The sequence below is a fragment of the Ctenopharyngodon idella genome, chromosome 12 (assembly GCF_019924925.1).
Source record: "Ctenopharyngodon idella isolate HZGC_01 chromosome 12, HZGC01, whole genome shotgun sequence".
NCBI classification, from domain to species: Eukaryota; Metazoa; Chordata; class Actinopteri; order Cypriniformes; family Xenocyprididae; genus Ctenopharyngodon; species Ctenopharyngodon idella.
In genome coordinates this window covers 15,762,795-15,784,234 of record NC_067231.1, presented here as the reverse complement: position 1 = coordinate 15,784,234, position 21,440 = coordinate 15,762,795, and the positions used below count along the sequence as shown (strand labels likewise).

Sequence of the window (21,440 nt, the reverse complement as noted above, 5' to 3'; positions counted from 1 at the left end):
AGTACTTAATGACAGAAATTTCATTTTTGGGTGAACTAACCCTTTAAATAGCACCAAAACAGTATTTATTGTTTGAATTTTGTAATAAAATGGACAGAATTTGAAAGCTGAGACTAAGCACAAAGCTTATTGTGATTTTTGGATGGGAGGCGCGCTACAAAGTTTTGTTTATCATCAACTGAAAACAGCATAAAAGATATATTTTTGGGATTTAAGAATTGATATCGGTTAATAAAAATGAGAATCGATTAAAAATGAGAAATTGATATTTTTTAACCCAGCCCTATCTGTTGTATGAGACTTTCTTAATTTTGTATTTTAGAAAAATGAACAGGGGCAATAGTCTGGAAACACAAATATTTTTCCATACTTATCCAGACCTGGAAATGACTCGAATCAAATTCCATACTTTTCCAAACTGCGTAGGAACCCTCAGCGTACAAAATACCTACACACTCAAACAAACAAGCCCAAAATCAATATTTTCCGGTTCTGTGATGTCGACATCTTTAGTCTCTTCCGGGGAGGCTGTGTGCTAGACTGGAGTTTACTCACTTCTCAGATAAAAAGAGAGAGAGTGAGAGTGAGAGAGAGGTAGTCTGACGGAGTCTCTCCGGAGGTAAAAGAGAATGAACTATTTCAAGGAAGCGGTCATACTATTGTTAGGCCCGTACCTGATTCTGCTGTGCAGGGGAGTGTCAAGTAATCAGGTGAGTATGAGATCTCTGAAGAATGGTCTAAAAAAAAACAAAAACAAATATTTTTAACTAGCGTTTCACAAGCTACAAGAGATATGTATATTCATCAAGGCCTTTTGTTTTTTACTATGCAATTATGTTGAGAAACCGGTGCTTTTTTACTATGTTACGTATGATATGTAAGCATAAAACTGCAAAAGCAAATGTTACCATGCAATTTAATCTTCAGAAAATTGAAAAGTAAATGCTACATGTTGACAGCACACATGAATGAAGAATCTATGTATACTGAGGCTTACCAGCTTGCTTGATCCATTTCACTAAAATACGACTTCTGGTAATATCAGAATAATTAGAATTATTTATATAAGCTTTACTATGAAATGAGTTCAATTGATGCCAAAAAAATAAACTTTCTTTGCCTTTTCTTTAAATTAATTCCTAAATTCAATTAAATCGCTCACTGTTAAGTGAGCATTACTATGTAATGGAAATATTATATTAAAGTGAAAATTATTCAAGCCAATTTCATTGGTTAGATATACAATAGATAATAATGTATAATCTATGGTGTTTTTTTTTTTTTTTACTTCCACATAAAATAAAAATTTAGTTATTTGGATTTATATAAAAGATTTTATAAAACTATACTTTTTATAATTTAAAATTCTTAATTCATCACATCTATGACATTTAAAGGATATATATATATATATAAGCTCTTTTTTGTAATAATTATATTTTAATTATTTGAGAAATATTAATATCCTTAACCAGTATTGGCATGTTAAATAAGATCAGATTGGAACAACAAAAAGAGCCTATGCACCTGCTAACGTGTTCAAATTCTACATTGGAAAACTTATTACATACGATAGAACATTGCAGGCAATGTATATTTTGAGCTGACTGGCTGGCCAGGAAGCAACTTTAGCTGACAAAGTCATTGCACCGTTGGCGTATTTGACTCTGAATTCGCTGAACCCTGGTTCCACACTTGCCCGGGGCAGCAGTATTTACACTGGCGGCTTGTCTGGGATATCACAGACGCTTGTGTTTACCTAGCTTTTAGCGAGAGTGAGAGAGATATGTCTAAATGTAATCTGAGTATGCTTGGCTGCTGCATGATGTTTGATGTATGATGTCAAAACCATTCTCTGGTTTTTGGGATGACTGAGACAGATATCCGGCACGGAAGTTGTCAATCTTGCACACAGACAGTCCAAATGGACTCCTTTAATGCAGACGAGTGCAAATCTCTCTGACATCACAAGGTGAGTTGATTTGAAATCTGTGGATTTCACTTTACTTTCTAAATTGTAATTCCTTTGTGCTTCGCTGCTGTAGTTGGTAATCGTGTATCTAATTTAAACATACAGAACATCTTAGTGGTAGAATTCACTGTCTTACCTCACACATACAGCATCAGATCTTACTTTGAGTTTCGGACCCTTGACCCAGAGGGGGCCATCTTTTATGGAGACACCAAAGAAGGACAGGACTGGTTTGTGCTTTCATTGCGTGATGGCATACCTGAAATGCAGATTGGGAAAGCAGACATCTTAGTGAGCATAAAGGGAGGTCGTAAACTCAATGACGGGGCCTGGCACTTGGTAAATAATGTTTATCTTTTTTAATCTCTACTGATTTCTTTGAACCCTGATGGCAATTTAAAGCAACAACCATTTGTATGTGCTACTAGTTTGGGCTCTGTGAAATTTTTAAAAGTTTTTGAAATAAGTCTCTTGTGTTCACCAAGGCTGCATTTACTTGATCAAAAATACAGCAAAAACAGTAATATTGTGAAATATTATTACAATTTAAAATAACTGCTTTGTATTTAATATATTTTAAAATGCAATTTATTTTTTCAGCAGCCATTACTCCAGTCTTCAATGTCACATGATCCTTTAGAAATCATTCTATTATGCTGATTTGGCGATCAAGAATCATTTCTTTATATTATCAATGTTGAAAACAGTTGTGCTGCTTAATGTTTTCGAAGAAAAAAGTGATAATTTTATTTTTAGGATTCTTTGATGAATAGAAAGTTCAAATATCAAATAGAAATAGAAATATTTGAAATAGACTTCTTTTATGACACACACACACACACACACACACACACACACATATATATACATACAGGTGCATCTCAATAAATTAGAATCGTGGAAAAGTTTATTTATTTCAGTAATTCAACTCAAATTGTGGAACTCGTGTATTAAATAAATTCAATGCACACAGACTGAAGTACTTTAAGTCTTTGGTTCTTTTAATTGTGATGATTTTGGCTCACATTTAACAAAAACCCACCAATTCACTATCTCAATAAATTATAATACTTCATAAGATCAATAAAAAAAGGATATTTTTTAAACAGAAATGTCAGGCTTCTGAAAAGTATGTTCATTTCTATGCACTCAATACTTGTTTGGGGCTCCTTTTGCATGAATTACTGCATCAATGCGGCGTGGCATGGAGGCAATCAGCCTGTGGCACTGCTCAGGTGTAATGGAAGCCCAGGTTGCTCTGATAGCGGCCTTCAGGTCATCTGCATTGTTGGGTCTGGTGTCTCTCATCTTCCTCTTGACAATACCCCATAGATTCTCTATGGGGTTCAGGTCAGGCGAGTTTGCTGGCCAGTCAAGCACAGTAACACCATGGTCATTGAACCAGCTTTTGGTACCTTTGGCAGTGTGGGCAGGTGCCAAGTCCTACTGGAAAATGAAATCAGCATCTCCATAAAACTTGTCAGCAGATGGAAGCATGAAGTGCTCTAAAATTTCCTGGTAGATGGCTGTGTTGACTGTGGACTTCAGAAAACACAGTGGACCAACACCAGCAGATGACATGGCAGCCTAAACCATCACTGACTGTGGAAACTTCACACTGGACTTCAAGCAACATGGTTTCTGTGCCTCTCCACTCTTCCTCCAGACTCTGGGACCTTGATTTCCAAATGAAATGCAAAATTTACTTTCATCTGAAAAGAGGACTTTGGACCACTGGGCAACAGTCCAGTTCTTTTTCTCCTTAGCCCAGGTAAGACGCTTCTGACGTTGTCTTTGGTTCAGAAGTGGCTTGGTATGTGGAATGTGACAGTTGTAGCCCATTTCCTGAAGACGTCTGTGTGTGGTGGCTCTTGATGCACTGACTCCAGCTTCAGTCCACTCCTTTTGAAGCTCTCCTAAGTTCTTAAATCGGCTTCGCCTGACAATCTTCTCAAGCCTGCGGTCATTCCTTTCACTTGTACACCTTTTCCTACCACACTTTTTCCTTCCAGTCAACTTTCCATGAATATGCTTTGGCACAGCACTCTGCGAACAGCCAGCTCTTTCAGCAATGACTCTCATTGTAGAGGGTCTTGATGATCGTCTTCTGGACAACTGTCAAGTCAGCAGACTTCCCCATGACTGCTATTGGGATTACTGACCTAAATCCAGTATTTATATCCTGAGAATGGTAATTTAATAGAACATGAAATTAAATATTCTAATAATCTGAGATACTGATTTTTTTATTTTGATGAGCAGCAAGCTGTAATCATCAAAATGAAAACAAAAAAGTCTGGAAATATTTTACTTATGTCTAATAAATCTAGAATATATTTAGTTTTTACTTTTTGAATTAAATTACATTAAAAAAAAAAAACTTTTTCATGATATTCTAATTTATTGAGATGCACCTGTATATATAAGCTCTGTTTAGAACATTTATCATTTCATAATCATTCATTAGGTGATCAATCTTCTAAGTATTCTCTGATGATTTTGGACAGCTAGAATTGCGCAGTGAGGGCAAATTTGTGGTGCTAGAGGTAAACAACAAGGCAGAGCTTGTAGTCGGTCTCCATTCTAACCTGACAGAAGATGAACTAACAGGAAAGATACGTCTGGCTCTTGGTGGCATGTTGGTGGACAAACAAAAGCTCTTCCATCCAGTAAGATTAACTGCCTTTTCCAATAATATTTTAATTGAAAAGTGGAAAAAAAAAAAACATTGACTGACCACAGTCCTTTTTTTTACTCAGTTTGAACCGGAAATGGATGCCTGTATTAGAGGAGGGCACTGGCTAAATCTCAGCACCCCCTGGGACACAGACTCAACATGGGAACCCAGGCCCTGCTTCTCTGAGATCAAGAGAGGGAGCTATTTTCCAGGAACTGGAGTGGCTATGTTTAATACATCTGGTGAGTGAAAAATCATGTATATTTAAACTTGCATTGCACATGAGATAACATTATCTTTCCATGCACATATAATGGCAGATCTTCCTGGAATTAAGACAGAAGAGGCCGGTATCACAGTCGAGATCTTTGGCTCTTGGACCGGGACAACGTTGAGTCTCCAAAGCCCAGGATTTCAGCATGTTGTGGGAGAGTTAGATGTGCATAAAGATGTCAAGGTATGTATATAGTACACAAAAGTCCATTGCATCATTAACAAAATGGTATTAGTATTTAAACGATGAAACCACTGATTATTTCACTGAAAACTGATGCATATATTAACATCTGATCCTCTTACTTTCATTTAAATGTATACAGGTCTATTAAAAGCAACCTTTTCATAACATTGAGAAATAATGTAAATAACATAATAACTAACAATGAGAAATAATGCTAAAGCATTTATTAATCTTAGTTCATGTTCATTTCAACATTTACTAAAACATTATAAAGAAAATCTGTTAATATTCATTAATGGACCTGTGCTGACATGAACTAACAATGAACAGTTGTATTTTTATTAACTAACATTAACAAAGATCAATACATACTGTAATAGATGCTTTGCTCATTGTTAGTTAATGCATTAACTAAAATTAACTAATGGGACCTAAGTATTATCTGCATTGTAACAGGAGGTGCAGTTGGGCCTGAAAGAGGGATCGGAAACTGTTGCCCTTCCCCGTGAACCTGCAACACTTACTTTCACCATACTGAAACATTCACTTGTGGTAAACAGCAAACCAGAGCTCAAAACGGAAAGTCTGGACTTTTTCACTATGTGGAAAAAGGGGATGCTACTGACTTTTGGGGGAGTGCCAGGTAAATTTGCGAGGTGGAAGTGAGCAAGAATTTCCGTGCTCAAGTACTCTTCCATTCACCAATATCCTCTATGTTCTGTGTTAAATTCTTTATATTTAACTTGTATCTGTCAAGTAGACAGCTGTGTCTTATCTCTGGGAGTATATAGTCAATTCTCTGAACTCTTTTTTTTTTCAGGTGACAGTGAGGCGGAAAAAAGTACACATTACCTGCGTGGGTGTCTGGAGAAAATCCTTGTCCAGGGCCAGGTCATTGATCTTGATCGGGCATTGTACAAACACACAGCGGTGTCATCTCACAGCTGTCCTACAGAAGCAATAAATGAACTCACTTAATAGAGATTTAAGGCAACAATCTTGGCAGGCTAAACTCTAGTATTCCCTTCATGGTCCACTCATCTTATATCTGGAATAGATAGGCCTGTTCAAAAATGCTGAATGTTCAGGTGACCCAAAAATAACCTCCAAAAATGTACTGATGGGCTGTTATGTTACATCGAGCAATAAAATACATTTGAAATTAAACGGTATGTCTTTCTAATACAGTAATTTAATGATTGAACAAGGAACATCCCATTGAACTGTTTACAAACACATCTAAAATTGAATGTTTATCAATGAACATCTTTCAGTGAACAAAATAAATCAAAATCAATAAAATATGTGGTTTCATTCATTTTATCATTCCACGAATGCCTCTGATGAGCAAATCTATATTTTTTCAACCCAGCTCCTTTGTTTTACAATAGATAATTTAATATCTATGTATACTAAATACAAAGAATTGAATAATATTTTGACACTTTTTGTATAATTTGACAACATTACTGCTTAACATGAGTCAAAAAATAGTCTAATCACAAGTTATATTTTCCCTAAAACTATTGTGGTGGAAATGACAACACTGTGGGTCAAAATCTTTGTTCATCATAGTTAATACTTAATATATGCATGGTGGATTTTCATATTTTGAGACAAAGTTTTTGTCTAGGACAATACTAATAAAAAAAAGACATTGTATATATAATATTAATATAGCAAAAACGAAATAAAAAGAAAAAAAAAATCTAGAACATAAATCAAAAACCCATCTAATATTTTGCCTTCACGAGCTTCATAAATCAGTTATGAAGGTTTATCTGTAATCTACTGCCATCTAGAGGATTTTTTCAACAAACGTAGTATAGTGCCCACAAATTTTAAATGGGGTTATTTTTTTAAACAATTCCCAAAAACAGCTAAGAACAGCTACTGATAGATTTGTAAACGCCAACATGATATATCATTATTGTTTTTCGTGTGAGTGTGTTATTTAATTTACCACTAACTTAATTTGATGTTGTGACCTGTAATTTGTCTGTATTTACATAAAACCTACCTTCATTACATTTATCCATTTTTATCAGCCCTTGCTCGTTTTCTGCATTCTAATATAAAAAAATAAGTATTTATTTTTGTTGCCCCATCTAAAAATTATGTTCTGTGTGTAAAACACTGAAGTTACCACTGCAACTGATACGCCAAAATATACCCACAGCCGAGGGCGAACTGCCCACAAGCGGCACTCTACTGTCGCAAAACGACGCTTGGTGTCGTGCACCGCGCCGCCCGTGCGAAGATGGCGGCTGAGCTGCATCCGCGCAGCGGAAAACTGATCGGTTTGTCGAACTCCAACAGAACCGCTCAACGGAATCAGCCGGTACAGGAATTTAATCACGGCCTGGTCCTCAGTCGGGAGCCGCTGAGGGACCGCGATGTCTTCACTGTCCGCATCGACAAGAAGGTAAACAAGCATGTCTCACCAGAGAGAGAGAGAGAGAGAGAGGGAGAGAGAGATCGAGAAAAGGGTGTGAGTGTGTGTCAGATCGTCTGCAGTGTTTCATTACCTAAGTATGACGGTCTGTCAGAGCTTATTCATAGGTCATGTGTGGTCTGTAGGTATGTGGATGTCTCAGGACGTGTGTGCTGCGGGTTTGCATTGATCTGTCATGGTTTGTCAGTGCTGTTGATGTTTGGATGCTGTCCTGCCTGGCTATTCCTGGACTGTCATGGGGTTAACGAGATGAATCCGTGTATGATCACAATGGCCTGGATATACACAGCATATTTTTGAGAAATACTACTATATTTGTCCCATCGGAAGCCCATGTAAAGTAAAAACCGTTTGTGATGCCGTTAGCTACAGATTTTGGCTCATTCCAGCGAATCGATTCATTTGAATTCTTTCAAATTTGTTCTCTGATTTGTTCAGTGACCCTTTCCGCAGGTTACATCAAGTGTATCTTCCTGTGTTATGAGCGAGTCACTGAATCACTCAGGTGATTCGTTAAAAAAATGACCAAAACAAGCAGAGCATGGTGACAGAGAACAAATAGGAACGTTGTTCCAGGCCCTATGACTAGAGAGGGTCACACTCTTTGGGACTAGGGGAGAAATGAACCAAACAAAATCTTTGTCCCAGGCTCCATGAATTTTAGTATTACATTTTTTTGTTTGTTTACAAAGTATGTAAAGATTGTTTAAGCAAACAAATATAAATCAAGTATTTTTCCTCCATTTTGTGAGACAAAATCAGTGACAACAGGAACACCCTAGATACATAATAAACATAATAATGCCTTTTTTGGTTCGTTCATGAAGAAGTTATCCCAGTTTTGTTGACATGTTAGCAGCTTCTGTTTCAAAAAACAAAAACAAAAAAAGCATTGGAAAATTCGAAACTTCGAAATTCACGTTTGAGGTGTTTGTAATTAATGTTTTGGAACTAAATGTGAAAGTTGCTGCCTGTATGCAGATGCTCATTGTCATTATATATTTCTTGTTAGTTTTCGCTTCACATCCACCTTGCAGCTAGCAGATTAAATCAGATTGTAATATCATCTTACTAGTTTAAAAATGATACAATTTTTTTGATGTCCTCTGCTTAATTCTTAAATTCTCTTAGTATTGTTTCACACCTTTTAAGACTGATAGACAGCTGATTAATGTAAACATGTTTAAAAATGTTTGTCTAGGATATCTTACTTTTATCCCTCTTAATACATTTCAATAGATGGTTGAGCAGCATTTAGTTTATGCTGGTAGTCTTTAGTGCTGTCAATGGAGTTTTCATTAAGATAGACCTTGCTGTCTGCTCACGTTCCTTATGGCTTTCCAGCAGGTCATTTCTCACACAGCCACTGCCACTTCCGTTTGTTTTTGTTTTGTTTTTTGCAGTGTATATAAGTGTCTTAAAGAGACTATGATTTTAAAAGTGAATAAAATAAAACCAGTGATTCAGTGATCAAGGTCTTAAGAATTAATGTAGATGCAAACTATGAAGGCAACTAAAACTAATTATAATTTCATCTGAGGTAAGATATATATTATGGTTCTGACCACCAGAGAAGGATGGTGTTATATTAAAACCTTGTTTTTTTTACACATTGGGTCAGTATAAGATAACTGAATTTATCAAGTAGTGCTGAACAGATGGCAAGCTTTCCAGAAAGTTTTCTGGGAAAATAAGTACAACCTAATACTCAACACATTCTCTAAGCATGTGTACACATGCGTACACATTTGTTATTCACCAATAACTTTATTCTAAATTTAGGAAAAAGGAAAGAAAAACTGAAACTGCATGTACGCAAAAATCACATACTCTGGGTGGCCTTATAACCATGTTAAGATTAAATTTTATACCTAGATATTTCATCTTAAATATATTTCATCATATGCATTGAAAAGTAAGAAAAGCTGTGTTTATATATAGCTCGAGCTGTTAAGGTTTCTCTGTATAACAGTGCAGATATGCATATGTACAGCTGGCTAATCAGAGGTCTGTAATCTGGGTTTGTAGGTGTTTATTGTGTAAGAACTGTTTTGAGGATGGCACACTTGGCATTGGTTGAGGACCTTGCTGCGCATGCTGGTATGTGCGATATTGACATTGACAAAAAATTATATCTCAATATTTTCTGGGATTTTGACGATGACGATGATTAGGCAGTATTTTGCTGAGTGTGTTATTGTGCTGGTACCTTGCCTACTGCTGTGGACAGCTGACTCCTAAACTTTTGTTATTCTTCATATTTTGTGCGATGGTGCACAGCAGTGATGGGTATTACATTTTCCAATAAGTTTAAATTGATTTTTTTTTACCTTTTATCTGCATTTTTACCTTTTTATAAGGGTATTTTTTCTCACCTAATTAAATAGCCTATTCATAATTTATTTATTATCTTTTTTTAATTTTAAATTTTTAAATTTATTTTTATCTATTTATGCATCAATGAAATCAGTATCAGCAAAATCAGTCTTTGCAATTCAGGGGAAACACAAGCAGCATCTGAAGTGGCATTTAGATGTATTTACATAGACTGTTTAATGCAGCTCAGAGATGACATAAATGCATTAAACTTGCAGTTACAAATGCATAAATAATGTTTTGATGTTTTAAAAATAAAACATTGATGATCTATAAAATGATTTTGAAATTAAAAAGATACTTTAAATATGAAACTAAAACTGCCAGTCACTGTTCATAAGTGAATCATTGTGACATTAAACCGATTTGTTTAAATGGTTGATCATTTCAAGAACAAAGCATTCAGGTGCGTTTGTCTTGAAGCAGCGGTGTGCAAACCGATCGGTGTATGACATAATCGAGAGAGTGATTAGAGAGCAGAGGGTTTTGTATGCTTTTGAATAATTCTCGCTCTACTTTGATGTCATACTCCGATAAAAACAGACAATATTGTGTCTAAAATGTAAGTCACTTAATTGTTTATTAAACTGTTGTATAAAATCAATATCGCATTTGCAATCGTGTTGATATTTAAAAAAAATTCAAATATGATTGCTTAACTATATCATATGATATAAATATAGCCTAAAAGACAAATACTCATACAGGGGCATTTTTACTACATTTTAATAGAGTAATCATGCAGTGCACCCTAAATGCGCACAAGCAGTTGTCTAACCTAATCCGAAAAGGCTACATCACGCAGTGTATGCACTTTCTAGGCATGGTTTTATTGGTTTTTGCAAAGTGAGGGACATACTCGATAATGTCAGATTGCACATAGTTAAAACAACAATTACGAAATTATCGTAGATGATATATATCGCACACCCCTACTTTAGAGAGCATCATATTGTTTACCGAGAGTGATGAAAGACTGTTAAGGCATGTGGTCGCTCATTTAGTACTCCAAATTCATTAAAATTTGCATAAAGTCGGCATGAAACATAAGTTGTGATAGTCTTTTGTTACGTATTGTGATGTATATCCGAGAAAATTGGCTTCTCGAACAAGAAAATGTATATTTTTGCAGATGCATGTTATGAATTAGGTGTTAGGTAAGTTCTCCTGTGCTTACAAAAACGAAATAATCCATGCAATTACTAGTGAATGAGACCCAATAATCTTATAAATATACAAATCATGGTACTGCAATAGTACTTTCTTGTTGTCATCTGGAAACATTTAGCATTTATAGGCTGATGCTGTGTATATAATATATATATATATATATATATAATTATTTTTTTATTTTTTTATTTTTTTTTATTTTTTTCCTCTCCTGCATCTAGTCAGCTCCTACACAAAGTGCTTGTTAGAAAAATGGATTTTAAGAGGATGTGTTTTAGACAGATTTGATCATTTAAATGCAGTCTAAACAATTTACTTTCAGTTTTATGTGGCTATGATGAGCTGGAAATTGAGGTTTGATAAAGGAAGTGCACAGCAAAACAATATTATTCATAATGTGCCTTGATATTATTCCTGTTTCCTGTATGTTTTCACTCTCTCTATTTCCTCACTTCTAGACAGAGAGGAAAATGACAATGAAGCAGATTACTGGTCACTTATGTAACCAGATTAGAGAAATGAGTTTATCACATTCAATGCCGCCTGTCCCTCTTCTCAGCCTGCCTTAACCCAGATACACACGGCCCTGCTCCACTGACAACCTACATACCATAAACATAAAGACATTTGAGGAATGCAATGATGATGCAAATCTAGAGACAACATTTCACTGAATGGTTTGAGATGGAAATTTGTTTCATCGAATGTTCCTTTATTAACGGCGTCTGTTGCATGTTAATTGCCAACGAAAATAATTTCACCTTGGTCTTTGTTAAAGAGGCCATATTAAGCCCTTTTTTTTTTTTTACAAAGTTTTTGTTTTGTTTTTGGGGTCTGCTAGAATAGGTTTTCATGCTTGAATGTTCATTGTTGCAGCACCTCTCTTTCCAGTCTGTCAGTAATACTCTGTTTAGTTCCTGATTCTATTAAGCCCCTCCTTCCGAAAAGTGCAATGTGCTCTGATTGGTCAACTGGACCAGTGTGTTGGAATTGGTGTACGTTCCCAGAAGAAAACTCAAGACTAGAATCGAAGCATTTCATGGAGTTCAGAAACAGTGCTTAGGTCCTCTTTAAAACAAACAAGTATGGCTTGTAGAGTAATGCAAGTAATGAAAGTCTGTGGGCAAGAAAATTAATGAATAAAAAAAGAAAGTAACCATCCACAAAGTACTGTTCTATTGGAACTAACCCCACACACAGGAAATACATTGACGCATAACTGTTTGTCTGTCTAAAACGGTAGGCCCATCACTAAAAGGATGATTTAGACAGCTTTCATAGCTCGGATAACACAATTTTGAACAGAAGAAGCATTATAATTTCTTGAACAGAAATATGAGTCACATAGACTTCAATAGTGGATTACTGTAAACATGATTCTTCTTTGGATTTTATATCATATATAAACAGTTTTCTTGGTTCAGTATAGCTCTAATTAAGGGTAAATATATATAAATGTACTTAAATTCAAATGTTTTTGAAAGAGGTCTCTTATGCTTAAATTTTGATCCTGCAGAAAATCATTCTAATATGCTGATTTGGTGATTCAAATGTGTAAATCAATACTGACTGAAAATTTGAGATCAGAGAGAACATCAAATAAATGTTACATTATTCTGAAACTTGTAAGATGATATTACAGTCTAATTTAAGCTATCTGCCGGCTGCAAGGGGAATGTGAAGCTAACAAGCAGTATATTATGGCAATGAGCATCCGCATACAGGCAGCAACTTTCACGTTTTGTGCTACAACATTAATAACAACTCAAACGTGAATTTCGAAGCCAGTGTTTTAAAAAAAACATAAGCTGCTCACATCACAACAAAACAAGGGGTGTGTGTGTTCACACTTGGCATGTTTGGTTCGATTAAAACTAACCCTGTTGCAATTGCTCTGTTAGTGTGTTTCTTTTGAATAAGGGTGTATTCACACCTGTCTTGTTTGGTTCGATTGAATCAAACTCAAGTTCATTTCCCCCCTTGGTGAGGATCTTTTGGGCAGGTGTGAATACAGCAGTCGCACTTGGGTGCGGACCAAACAACCGTACCGAGACCCAGCTGAAGAGGTGGTCTCGGTCCGGTTCCAAACGAACTCTGGTACGGTTCTCTGCTTGAGAATTTTTGTCCAATGAGTGGATGACCTTAGCACACGTGTGGTTTTGTTTACAAAGTTTGGTTCACTTGCAAAAAGGGCTGTGTGAAAGCGAACCACACCAAACAAAAAAAAAAATCAACATTGTATTTGGTCTGGACCAAAGCAAGCACTGAACTAGCAGACTTTCCTGGTGTGAATACACCCTAAGTGTGAATGCTGCTATCCGCACCAAACAAGCGGACCAAGACTGGGTCTCGGTCCACTTTCAAACGAACTCTGTTGTGGTTCGAATGAAATATGAGCTCAACAAATGCCAAAGAAATGTAAACAAAACAGGACATGATGTCACAAGATGAGATGTCAGCTCCATCATATTCCATCGTATGTACGCACATACAGTGAGCGTATTTAGCCCAGCACACAGCATTGTTTTGGATGTTCGACACATCGCAAAATATGTCATAAAAAACATTTCTTTTGTCTTATATCTTTAGGTTCTGTGTTAAAAATAACATCGTGAACACTAAGCGAACTAGAACTAAATGGTCTAACTACAAGTCGAACAAGTGTGAATACACCCTATAGTTTGTTCATGAACGAACTAAAAAAGGCATTATTATTACATAATTATTATGTATAAATAATATTTATTATTTATCTAGGCTATTACTGATTTTGTCAATTCATAGGAAGTTATTGAGGTGAACATAGGATCATAATATGTTGCAGGCCTGGCTTGAACTTGTGCCACTCAAATGAACACCAAAGCTCAACATGACATGATCGCATGCACTAACCAATGTACCATGGTTCTGAGACGTCTGAGATAATTTATAAAGGGAGAAATCAATGAAGATGCTTCATTAGTTGGGATAAACAAACTGTAATTTGACTAGCATTTAATTAACTCACATTTCTTTTCCCTTTGGTCCAGGTTAACTCTTGGAGCGGTTCTATAGAGATCGGCGTGACTGCGCTGGACCCAGCCGGTCTGGAATTTCCCAGCAGTGCCACAGGGCTGAAGGGGGGCTCGTGGATCGTGTCCGGCTGTTCTGTGCTGAAGGACGGCCGCTCAGTCCTGGAGGAGTACGGTCGCGACCTGGACCAGCTGGGGGAAGGGGACCGTGTGGGGATCCAGCGGAATGGGAAAGGAGAGCTGCACTTGTGGGTGAACGGGCAGGATTGTGGTACAGCCGCCACTGGACTTCCTTCTCGTTTGTGGGCTGTGGTGGACCTCTATGGGAAGTGTACCCAAGTGACTGTGGTAAGCTGTGAACCCCCATCTGAAATGGAAGGGGAAGAGAATGAAGAGGTGGAGGATGAGATGGTGTCAATGCAAGCAGTGTCCATAATGGCAGATGCTTGCCGTAGCCACGATGATAGGGCTGGAGCTGTTGTGCTGTCTGCAGCTGGTGCTACAACAGCAGTGATGAATGGATCAGCGGAGGAAGGTAAAACTAGACCACATAGTATAGAGTGATGGAGAGGTCTTCAAAAGTACTTGAATAACGTAATATTGTATCTATCATTTATTTAAAAATCCTTGACAAGGAAACCTTTAGTTTGGTATAATCTTCTATTATTATTTGTTAGAAATATATTTTTTTAACAAAACTGTTTATTAATATTTGAATAACTTTTGTCCACTAAAGATCTAAGTCATATGGTGCTTTGAAACCACACATAAATATGAAAAATACACACTGGTCAAAGGTTACTCCAATATACTCAGCCATTACTCCAGTCTTTAGTGTCACATGATCCTTCAGAAATCATTCTAAATATGCTGATTTAGTGCTCAAGAAACATTTCTTATTATTATCAATGTTGAAAACCATAATACAGTAATAATCGTAATTAGTAAACTTTTGACCCGTAATGTATATTTAAAAACGTTTTTTGAAAATAATGTTTCAGATGTGTACACTACCATGTATTCAAGTTTTAAGAAAAATATGTTATTACATTTTACTTGATGGTTACACCTAATACACCATTTGATATTTTTAGGGTTATTCAATTAAAGCTTTTCTTAAAGGCACAATATGTAAGATTTTTAGATTAAAATATTCAAAAACCACTAGAACAATGTTATATATTTTGTTGACTTGTATACTTACAGTATCCCAAACGTTTCCAATAATTTTTAAATCCAGAGAAATCAGTGACGTTATATCTGCGTTACCCTCGAATTTCCAGTTTTGCTTTCGTAGAAACCATGGAAACACCAAAGATGTTTTAATATATTATGTGTTTGGGTGAGCAACTGTTTGGATACGTTTATCAACAGAAAACTAATCATTGTTATATAGCTCAACACGGTTAGTTGTTTGAATCGCTTGTTTTCTTGATTTACCACGAGTACCATGTTTTTACCATGCCTCAGAGACAACACTATTTTGTCAAGTGGCTAACATAGCATATCAGAGAGAGATTTTTCCATCATACAATATATTTTTAAATTAATTGCATGTAATTTAGCAACACAAGTCATCCAGTTTTTATTAATATGATATTCTAATATCGATCTAGATTACTGCAAAGTGCAACAAGTCTCTTATACCAGCCACCGAGCGAATGCACAAACGTTATAACAACTTTCAACAGACTCAAACATATTTAGTATGATTGTTTTAACCATGTAAAACAGCGCTGCGTTACCCCACATAAGCAACGAAAGAGCAGAAGCAGCCGACTGCAGTAAATGCATAACAAAAGCTCCAGTGGACTCTCGTGGCTCTCGGCCCACCCTGCTTCATTCCACAAAATGTTAATAAAACTTTAATACATTAGCTCATCCATGAACACAATTTCTGCCCGAGTTTGTCGGATTGCTTTCCATTGGCTGTGGAGGCGAAAACTACAACTCCCATGATTCCACGCTCATTCACGGCATCATCAAGCTACGCCTTTGTTTTGAATAAGCGACCTCTAGTGGCGAAAATTACATATTGTGCCTTTAAAACCAACATGAAAAAAAAGAGTACATTTCTAAAAATCTAGTACATGAATTTTTACTTTTTGAAAGATTTTTCCATTTCTTTGTCATGGACACTCTAATATGTCACTGCCCCAATTGTGATGAACAAATGTTCACTGTTTTCTTTTCTCATCAGTGCCTGAGGTGTCGAGGACGCACAGTCGGCCGGACAAATTTCCAAACAATTTTGAGCCTGATAGTGGTAAGTCAAAAACCAGCCCAAGATAGTAATCGTTAATATGCGATGTCATTGTGGTTCACTGTATCTTTTGCTCTTCTTTTCCTGTTCTCCTCACAGTTTTGACTGAGCATCAGTTATTTGATGTGTTCAACAATGCCATTGTATCTCTGTATCGTTCAGAGGATGAGGGTGGGGAGGACTTGGGAGTGGGAGGTGGAGGAGGTTGCTCAGACTCCTCGAGGGGTGGCACAGGAAGTAGCGGTGGAGGCAGAGGAACAGGAAGCGATAGTGGCATTGGTGGCGGAGGAACAGGCGGAGGCAGTAGCAGCAATAGCAGTCCGGCGGGGAGCTCTGGTGGGGCAGCGGGGCTGGGGGTGGCCGCTGGCGGCATGACGACCAATGACGCACTGCTGTTCCATGAGAAGTGTGGCACGCTGATCAAACTTAGCAACAATAATAAGACAGCGGAAAGGAGGAGGCCGCTAGATGAGTTCAATAACGGAGTCGTCATGACCAATCGGCCACTCAGACACAATGAAATGTTTGAGGTATGAGCCTTTATATTCTAAATGTGATGACAGCCTTTATTAGAAAAAGTGTTAGTTGTGATATTTTAGGAGGATTTTCTGTGCAAAAAAACTGTATGTATATAATTATATGCAGAAGTGTAAAAAGTACTGGGGAAAAGTATCAAATTTTTACTAAATGTAATTTCTAAGTATAAACAAAGTAAAGGTTTCCACTTTTATTTGGACAGTATTTAAGATTATTTAGTATTTACCAAGTATTCTATCAAGTATTTAAAAATAAAATGTATTTTTTTTTTTCTTTGAATTTGATTATTGAAATAGCTGAAAAGAGATAAACACTTTTTCTTTAAAGTAACTTTATTTATTTTTTTATTTTTCTTTTCATTTAATTTTATTTTATTTATTTCAAAATTATTATTTAAAGTACAAAAGTTAGAATAGTCTTTAATCACTGTTTTCGGCAATTTTCAAGAATATACTTTGGAGGCAAGTTGTATAAATACTGTATATATCAGTTATTTAGTATATATTGCTACACTTGTTTATTTCAGATTCGCATCGACAAACTGGTGGATAAATGGTCTGGTTCCATTGAGATTGGAGTGACAACCCACAACCCAAATAATCTTGACTACCCTGCAACAATGACCAATTTACGCTCAGGTACACACTTTCTTATCAATAAACTTTTCTCACACAACTATTTCAATGTACATAGCAGGTACATTTGTATTAGCGATGCATTGTGTGGAGACAGCTGTATCCGACGGCTTTCTGAAATAACTAAATCACATTATTCATCACGTTTTGTTGTCTTTAAGGCACAATCATGATGAGTGGCTGTGGGATTTTAACCAATGGGAAGGGGACTCGTCGGGAATACTGTGAATTCAGCCTGGATGAACTCCAGGTAAGTTGGCTGCTGGATCTGTAGGTCTTATGTTTATCTCATGCAATCTAATACTCAAGATGTTGTTGTCATTTATAGGAGGGAGATCACATAGGGCTGATGAGGAAAGCCAGTGGAGCTCTGCACTTCTATATTAATGGCATTGATCAAGGTGAAAGTGGCACTTCAGATCTCAGAAATAAGAGATTCACACTTAGTTCAGAATTTTCTAAAATACTTTTGCGAAATGATTTTATAGGGGTTGCAGCTAATCAGACTCCTGGCGTAGTGTATGGAGTGGTGGATCTCTATGGCATGGCAGTTAAGGTCACCATTGTCCACAACCATAACCATAGTGACCGTTTACGCCGCAACAATGCCATTATGAGGGCGTTGTCACCTGACGTGGGCCGGCCTCGGCCTGCTCTCTCATTGACTCCTGAGCCTGATATCCCGGACCGCTTGCTTTTCCATTCAAACTGTGGGCAGAAGGCTGCAATCATCAGTGATGGCCGCACTGCTTTACGGCCTCAGTGAGTTCATTTAATCAAAAAATTACTATTTTAATTAACTGATCTCTACCTGCTTACATTAATAATAGTGGCACTGCATTGTGGGGGCAGTTCAATGAAATGTTGATCTCTGGCACAGTGCGACGGATGACTTCAACCATGGCGTTGTGCTTAGCAACCGTCCGTTGCACTCCAATGAGGTTTTCCAGGTGCGCATCGACAAAATGGTGGACAAATGGGCAGGCTCTATAGAAATCGGTGTGACGACTCATAACCCCGCCTATCTTCAGCTACCATCAACCATGACCAACCTGCGCTCAGGTAAGACACTGCCATAGTTGCCATGGCCATTTTTTAATGGGACAATCTATATTAATTAACAAGTACATCATGTAAATGTGCCAGATTTAGCCATACAGGCTAATTTTAATCTGTAGTCCCTGGCAGGTTGATGGTAAAAAGTCTGTAAGTACATAAAATATTAAGAATCATGTAAAAGCACATTTCAGCAAACATAGCCATAACCAGAGCATATTAACACAATTACTTTAAATATAAGGAGACAGAAACAAGCCATTACTTCAAATTATAAAGACACGTTTGATTATTCAATAATAACCACTGTTTTATAGGTGCAGAAAAATAAATAAAATATGTAATTTTTCTTAGTTCTGTGGGTATAGTATTCCAGGTATGTGCTGCTCTAAAATAAAAGGCTCTCTGCCAAAAAGCACTTCTTATATGTGGTATTTTACATCCCCTCTATTAGTAGCTCTAGTAGATGAATTATGATTTTGTCTAATAAACTCTTTAAGTGGAGGTGGAGCCATACCACGCAGAATTTTACATAAAATATCTGCCAATTTAATCATATTTTCCCATTTTAAAAGATCATATTTAGTTTTTTTTTTTTAATTTTTACAATGATAATATAAATTTGACTTTTTATCCAATATTTTCAAAGCCAACTTTTTTAACTTGTTCTTTGAATGTAATTTGTGAGCCTATTATTATGCCTAAATATTTATACTTATGCACTGCTGATAATCATCTTCCTGCTACTATAACATCTGTAGATCTCTGTTTGCAAACTTTGAAAAAACATACATACAGTTTTACTGATATTAAGATGTAAACATGAATTTTTTAACAAATTAGAGATATGTCAGGTGGGTCATTGATATACAAACTGAAAAACAAAGGACCCAATATTGAACCTTGAGGTACACCAACAGGATTGGTGACTATTTGTGAAGTCCGAACACACTGTTTTCTATCAGTAAAGTATGATCTTATCCATTTAATTACCTTTAGTGAGAAACTATAATTTGATAACTTATTAATTAAAACCTCATGATTTATACTGTCAAATGCTTTCTTTAAATCCAGGTAGACAGCTCCCACCACACCTCCTTTGTCCAATTTAGATTTTATATTTTCTAAAAGAAAACAATTTGCAGTTTCTGTGAAATAATACTTTGAAATGAAACCCAAATAGTTACCCACAGGTCACAACTGAAAGCACTGAATAAAGAGCCAATGAGTCAAGGCCACCTTACCTGTAGCATCGAATGTAAAATTCATGAGTGTTGGCAGATAACTAATCTAACGTTATCTCCACAGGAACCTGGATGATGACAGGAAATGGTGTCATGCACAATGGAACTACAATTCTTGATGAATACGGGCACAACTTGGACCGTTTAAAAGTGAGTTTGAAGTCCAGCTGAACTTCTGTTTTTAGTCTTTTTAAGAAAGTTTGCTTAAAATGAAAAATTACACATTCTAATATCATTCCAAATTGATCCAAATATGCTGTTATTTTTTTCTGTGGAACACAAAAGTAGAATTTTGGAAAAACCTTCAAACAGTTTTTTTTAACAATAGGTTTATAGTGACCACTAGTGATGTGCAGAAACTTTGGCAACTAAACAAAATAACATGTAATTTACTTTAATTGCTGCCGTCTATTTAAAATGTTTAATTAATCTGAATGAATTACTTAAAAAAATCGGTTTAAATAAATAATTCAATGACTCATTCATAAAGACTCATTCATTACTGGATGAATCAGCATTTTTTGAAATGATCTCTTGATTGAATGATTCAATGACAAATACATTTTTAACAGCCACGTGTCGCCACCTGGTGGCGTAACGATGTAATCAATACAATCATTATTTGAAGTGCCATGTTACTTTTAAAAGGTGATTTACTCTATTTTGATCACTTCAGTAGACATCAGTGTTTATATCTGAACTATAAACTTTTATCCCAGATCTTCTGTGATAATATGAATATTTATAACACAGAAATAACAATACTGTGCGGTTGAAAAGACTTTGTGAAGCGGTTTCATACCTATACATGTACCTATACAGCTGCTTTCTCTGGGTCAGCAGCAGCGCCAATGCAGATTAAAATGTTCCGGTGTGATTTTGTCAAAGATTTAATAGACACAGGCGAATCATTGTCATTAATCAGATCGGGTAGGTGTTTGAATTGAGATTGCGATCTTTTAACGATTAAGGATTTTTCAAAGATATGTAGTATCCTATCTATATAGGTCAGATATGACCTGTTAATGGTAAAGAGCTGCATGAAAATTCTTTAAAACATTTTTTATTTTTTATTTTTTTATTTTACAGAAGAAAGATAGTCATATGAGTTTGTACTGGAGTGATGTGACCGAATAAATGACAAAATTTTCTTTTTTTTGGTGACCTATTCCTTAAATGTCTCCTTGATATCTACCAGGGTGAATTCTATGAGACCTTTATGCCTGCTATAACAGTTATAAGTATAAATTCTTGGGAACTTATCCTAGTTTAGCTGCTAGGATTTTATATTCACATGCCTCATGTGAATGTTTACAGGCTGGAGATACAGTGGGAGTTGTCCGAAAGGAGGATGGGAGTTTGCATTTCTTTGTGAACGGAGTGCCTCAAGGCCCCGCGGCCTGGAATGTTCCGCCCAGCGTGTATGCAGTTGTGGACCTGTATGGACAGGCTGCCCAGGCCACCATCATGGATGATATGGGTGAGGGCAACAAGGATGGTGTAGAAATGGAAGGATGGTAGACAACCTAAAGTACCCAGGTGTCTTCAGACCTTTAGTTAAAAATCTTCATCTCTCTCTCTTTT

The 21,440-nt window shown here is 36.3% G+C and overlaps 2 protein-coding genes across 3 annotated transcripts in view; both read left to right on the top strand.

Moving 5' to 3' along the window:
- The first annotated feature begins 535 nt into the window (after positions 1–535).
- On the top strand, positions 536–6,411 carry shbg (sex hormone-binding globulin). The gene is made up of 8 exons (XM_051914913.1): positions 536–710; positions 1,881–1,972; positions 2,122–2,311; positions 4,480–4,641; positions 4,732–4,891; positions 4,970–5,106; positions 5,566–5,752; positions 5,930–6,411. The coding sequence occupies exons 1-8, from the start codon at positions 630–632 to the stop codon at positions 6,085–6,087; spliced, it is 1,167 nt and encodes a 388-aa protein (XP_051770873.1). The 5' UTR covers positions 536–629; the 3' UTR covers positions 6,088–6,411.
- Positions 6,412–7,328: 917 nt separating this feature from the next.
- neurl4 (neuralized E3 ubiquitin protein ligase 4) overlaps positions 7,329–21,440 on the top strand; it is a 30,374-nt gene continuing 16,262 nt past the window's right edge. For both annotated transcript variants that reach the window (XM_051914911.1, XM_051914910.1), the window contains exons 1-11: positions 7,329–7,534; positions 14,140–14,656; positions 16,322–16,387; positions 16,484–16,914; positions 17,448–17,559; positions 17,718–17,806; positions 17,885–17,957; positions 18,045–18,318; positions 18,437–18,618; positions 19,921–20,006; positions 21,174–21,336. In XM_051914911.1, coding sequence (XP_051770871.1) covers positions 7,370–7,534; positions 14,140–14,656; positions 16,322–16,387; positions 16,484–16,914; positions 17,448–17,559; positions 17,718–17,806; positions 17,885–17,957; positions 18,045–18,318; positions 18,437–18,618; positions 19,921–20,006; positions 21,174–21,336 — 2,158 coding nt within the window. In that variant the 5' untranslated portion in view covers positions 7,329–7,369. The remainder of the gene's footprint in view (positions 7,535–14,139; positions 14,657–16,321; positions 16,388–16,483; positions 16,915–17,447; positions 17,560–17,717; positions 17,807–17,884; positions 17,958–18,044; positions 18,319–18,436; positions 18,619–19,920; positions 20,007–21,173; positions 21,337–21,440) is intronic.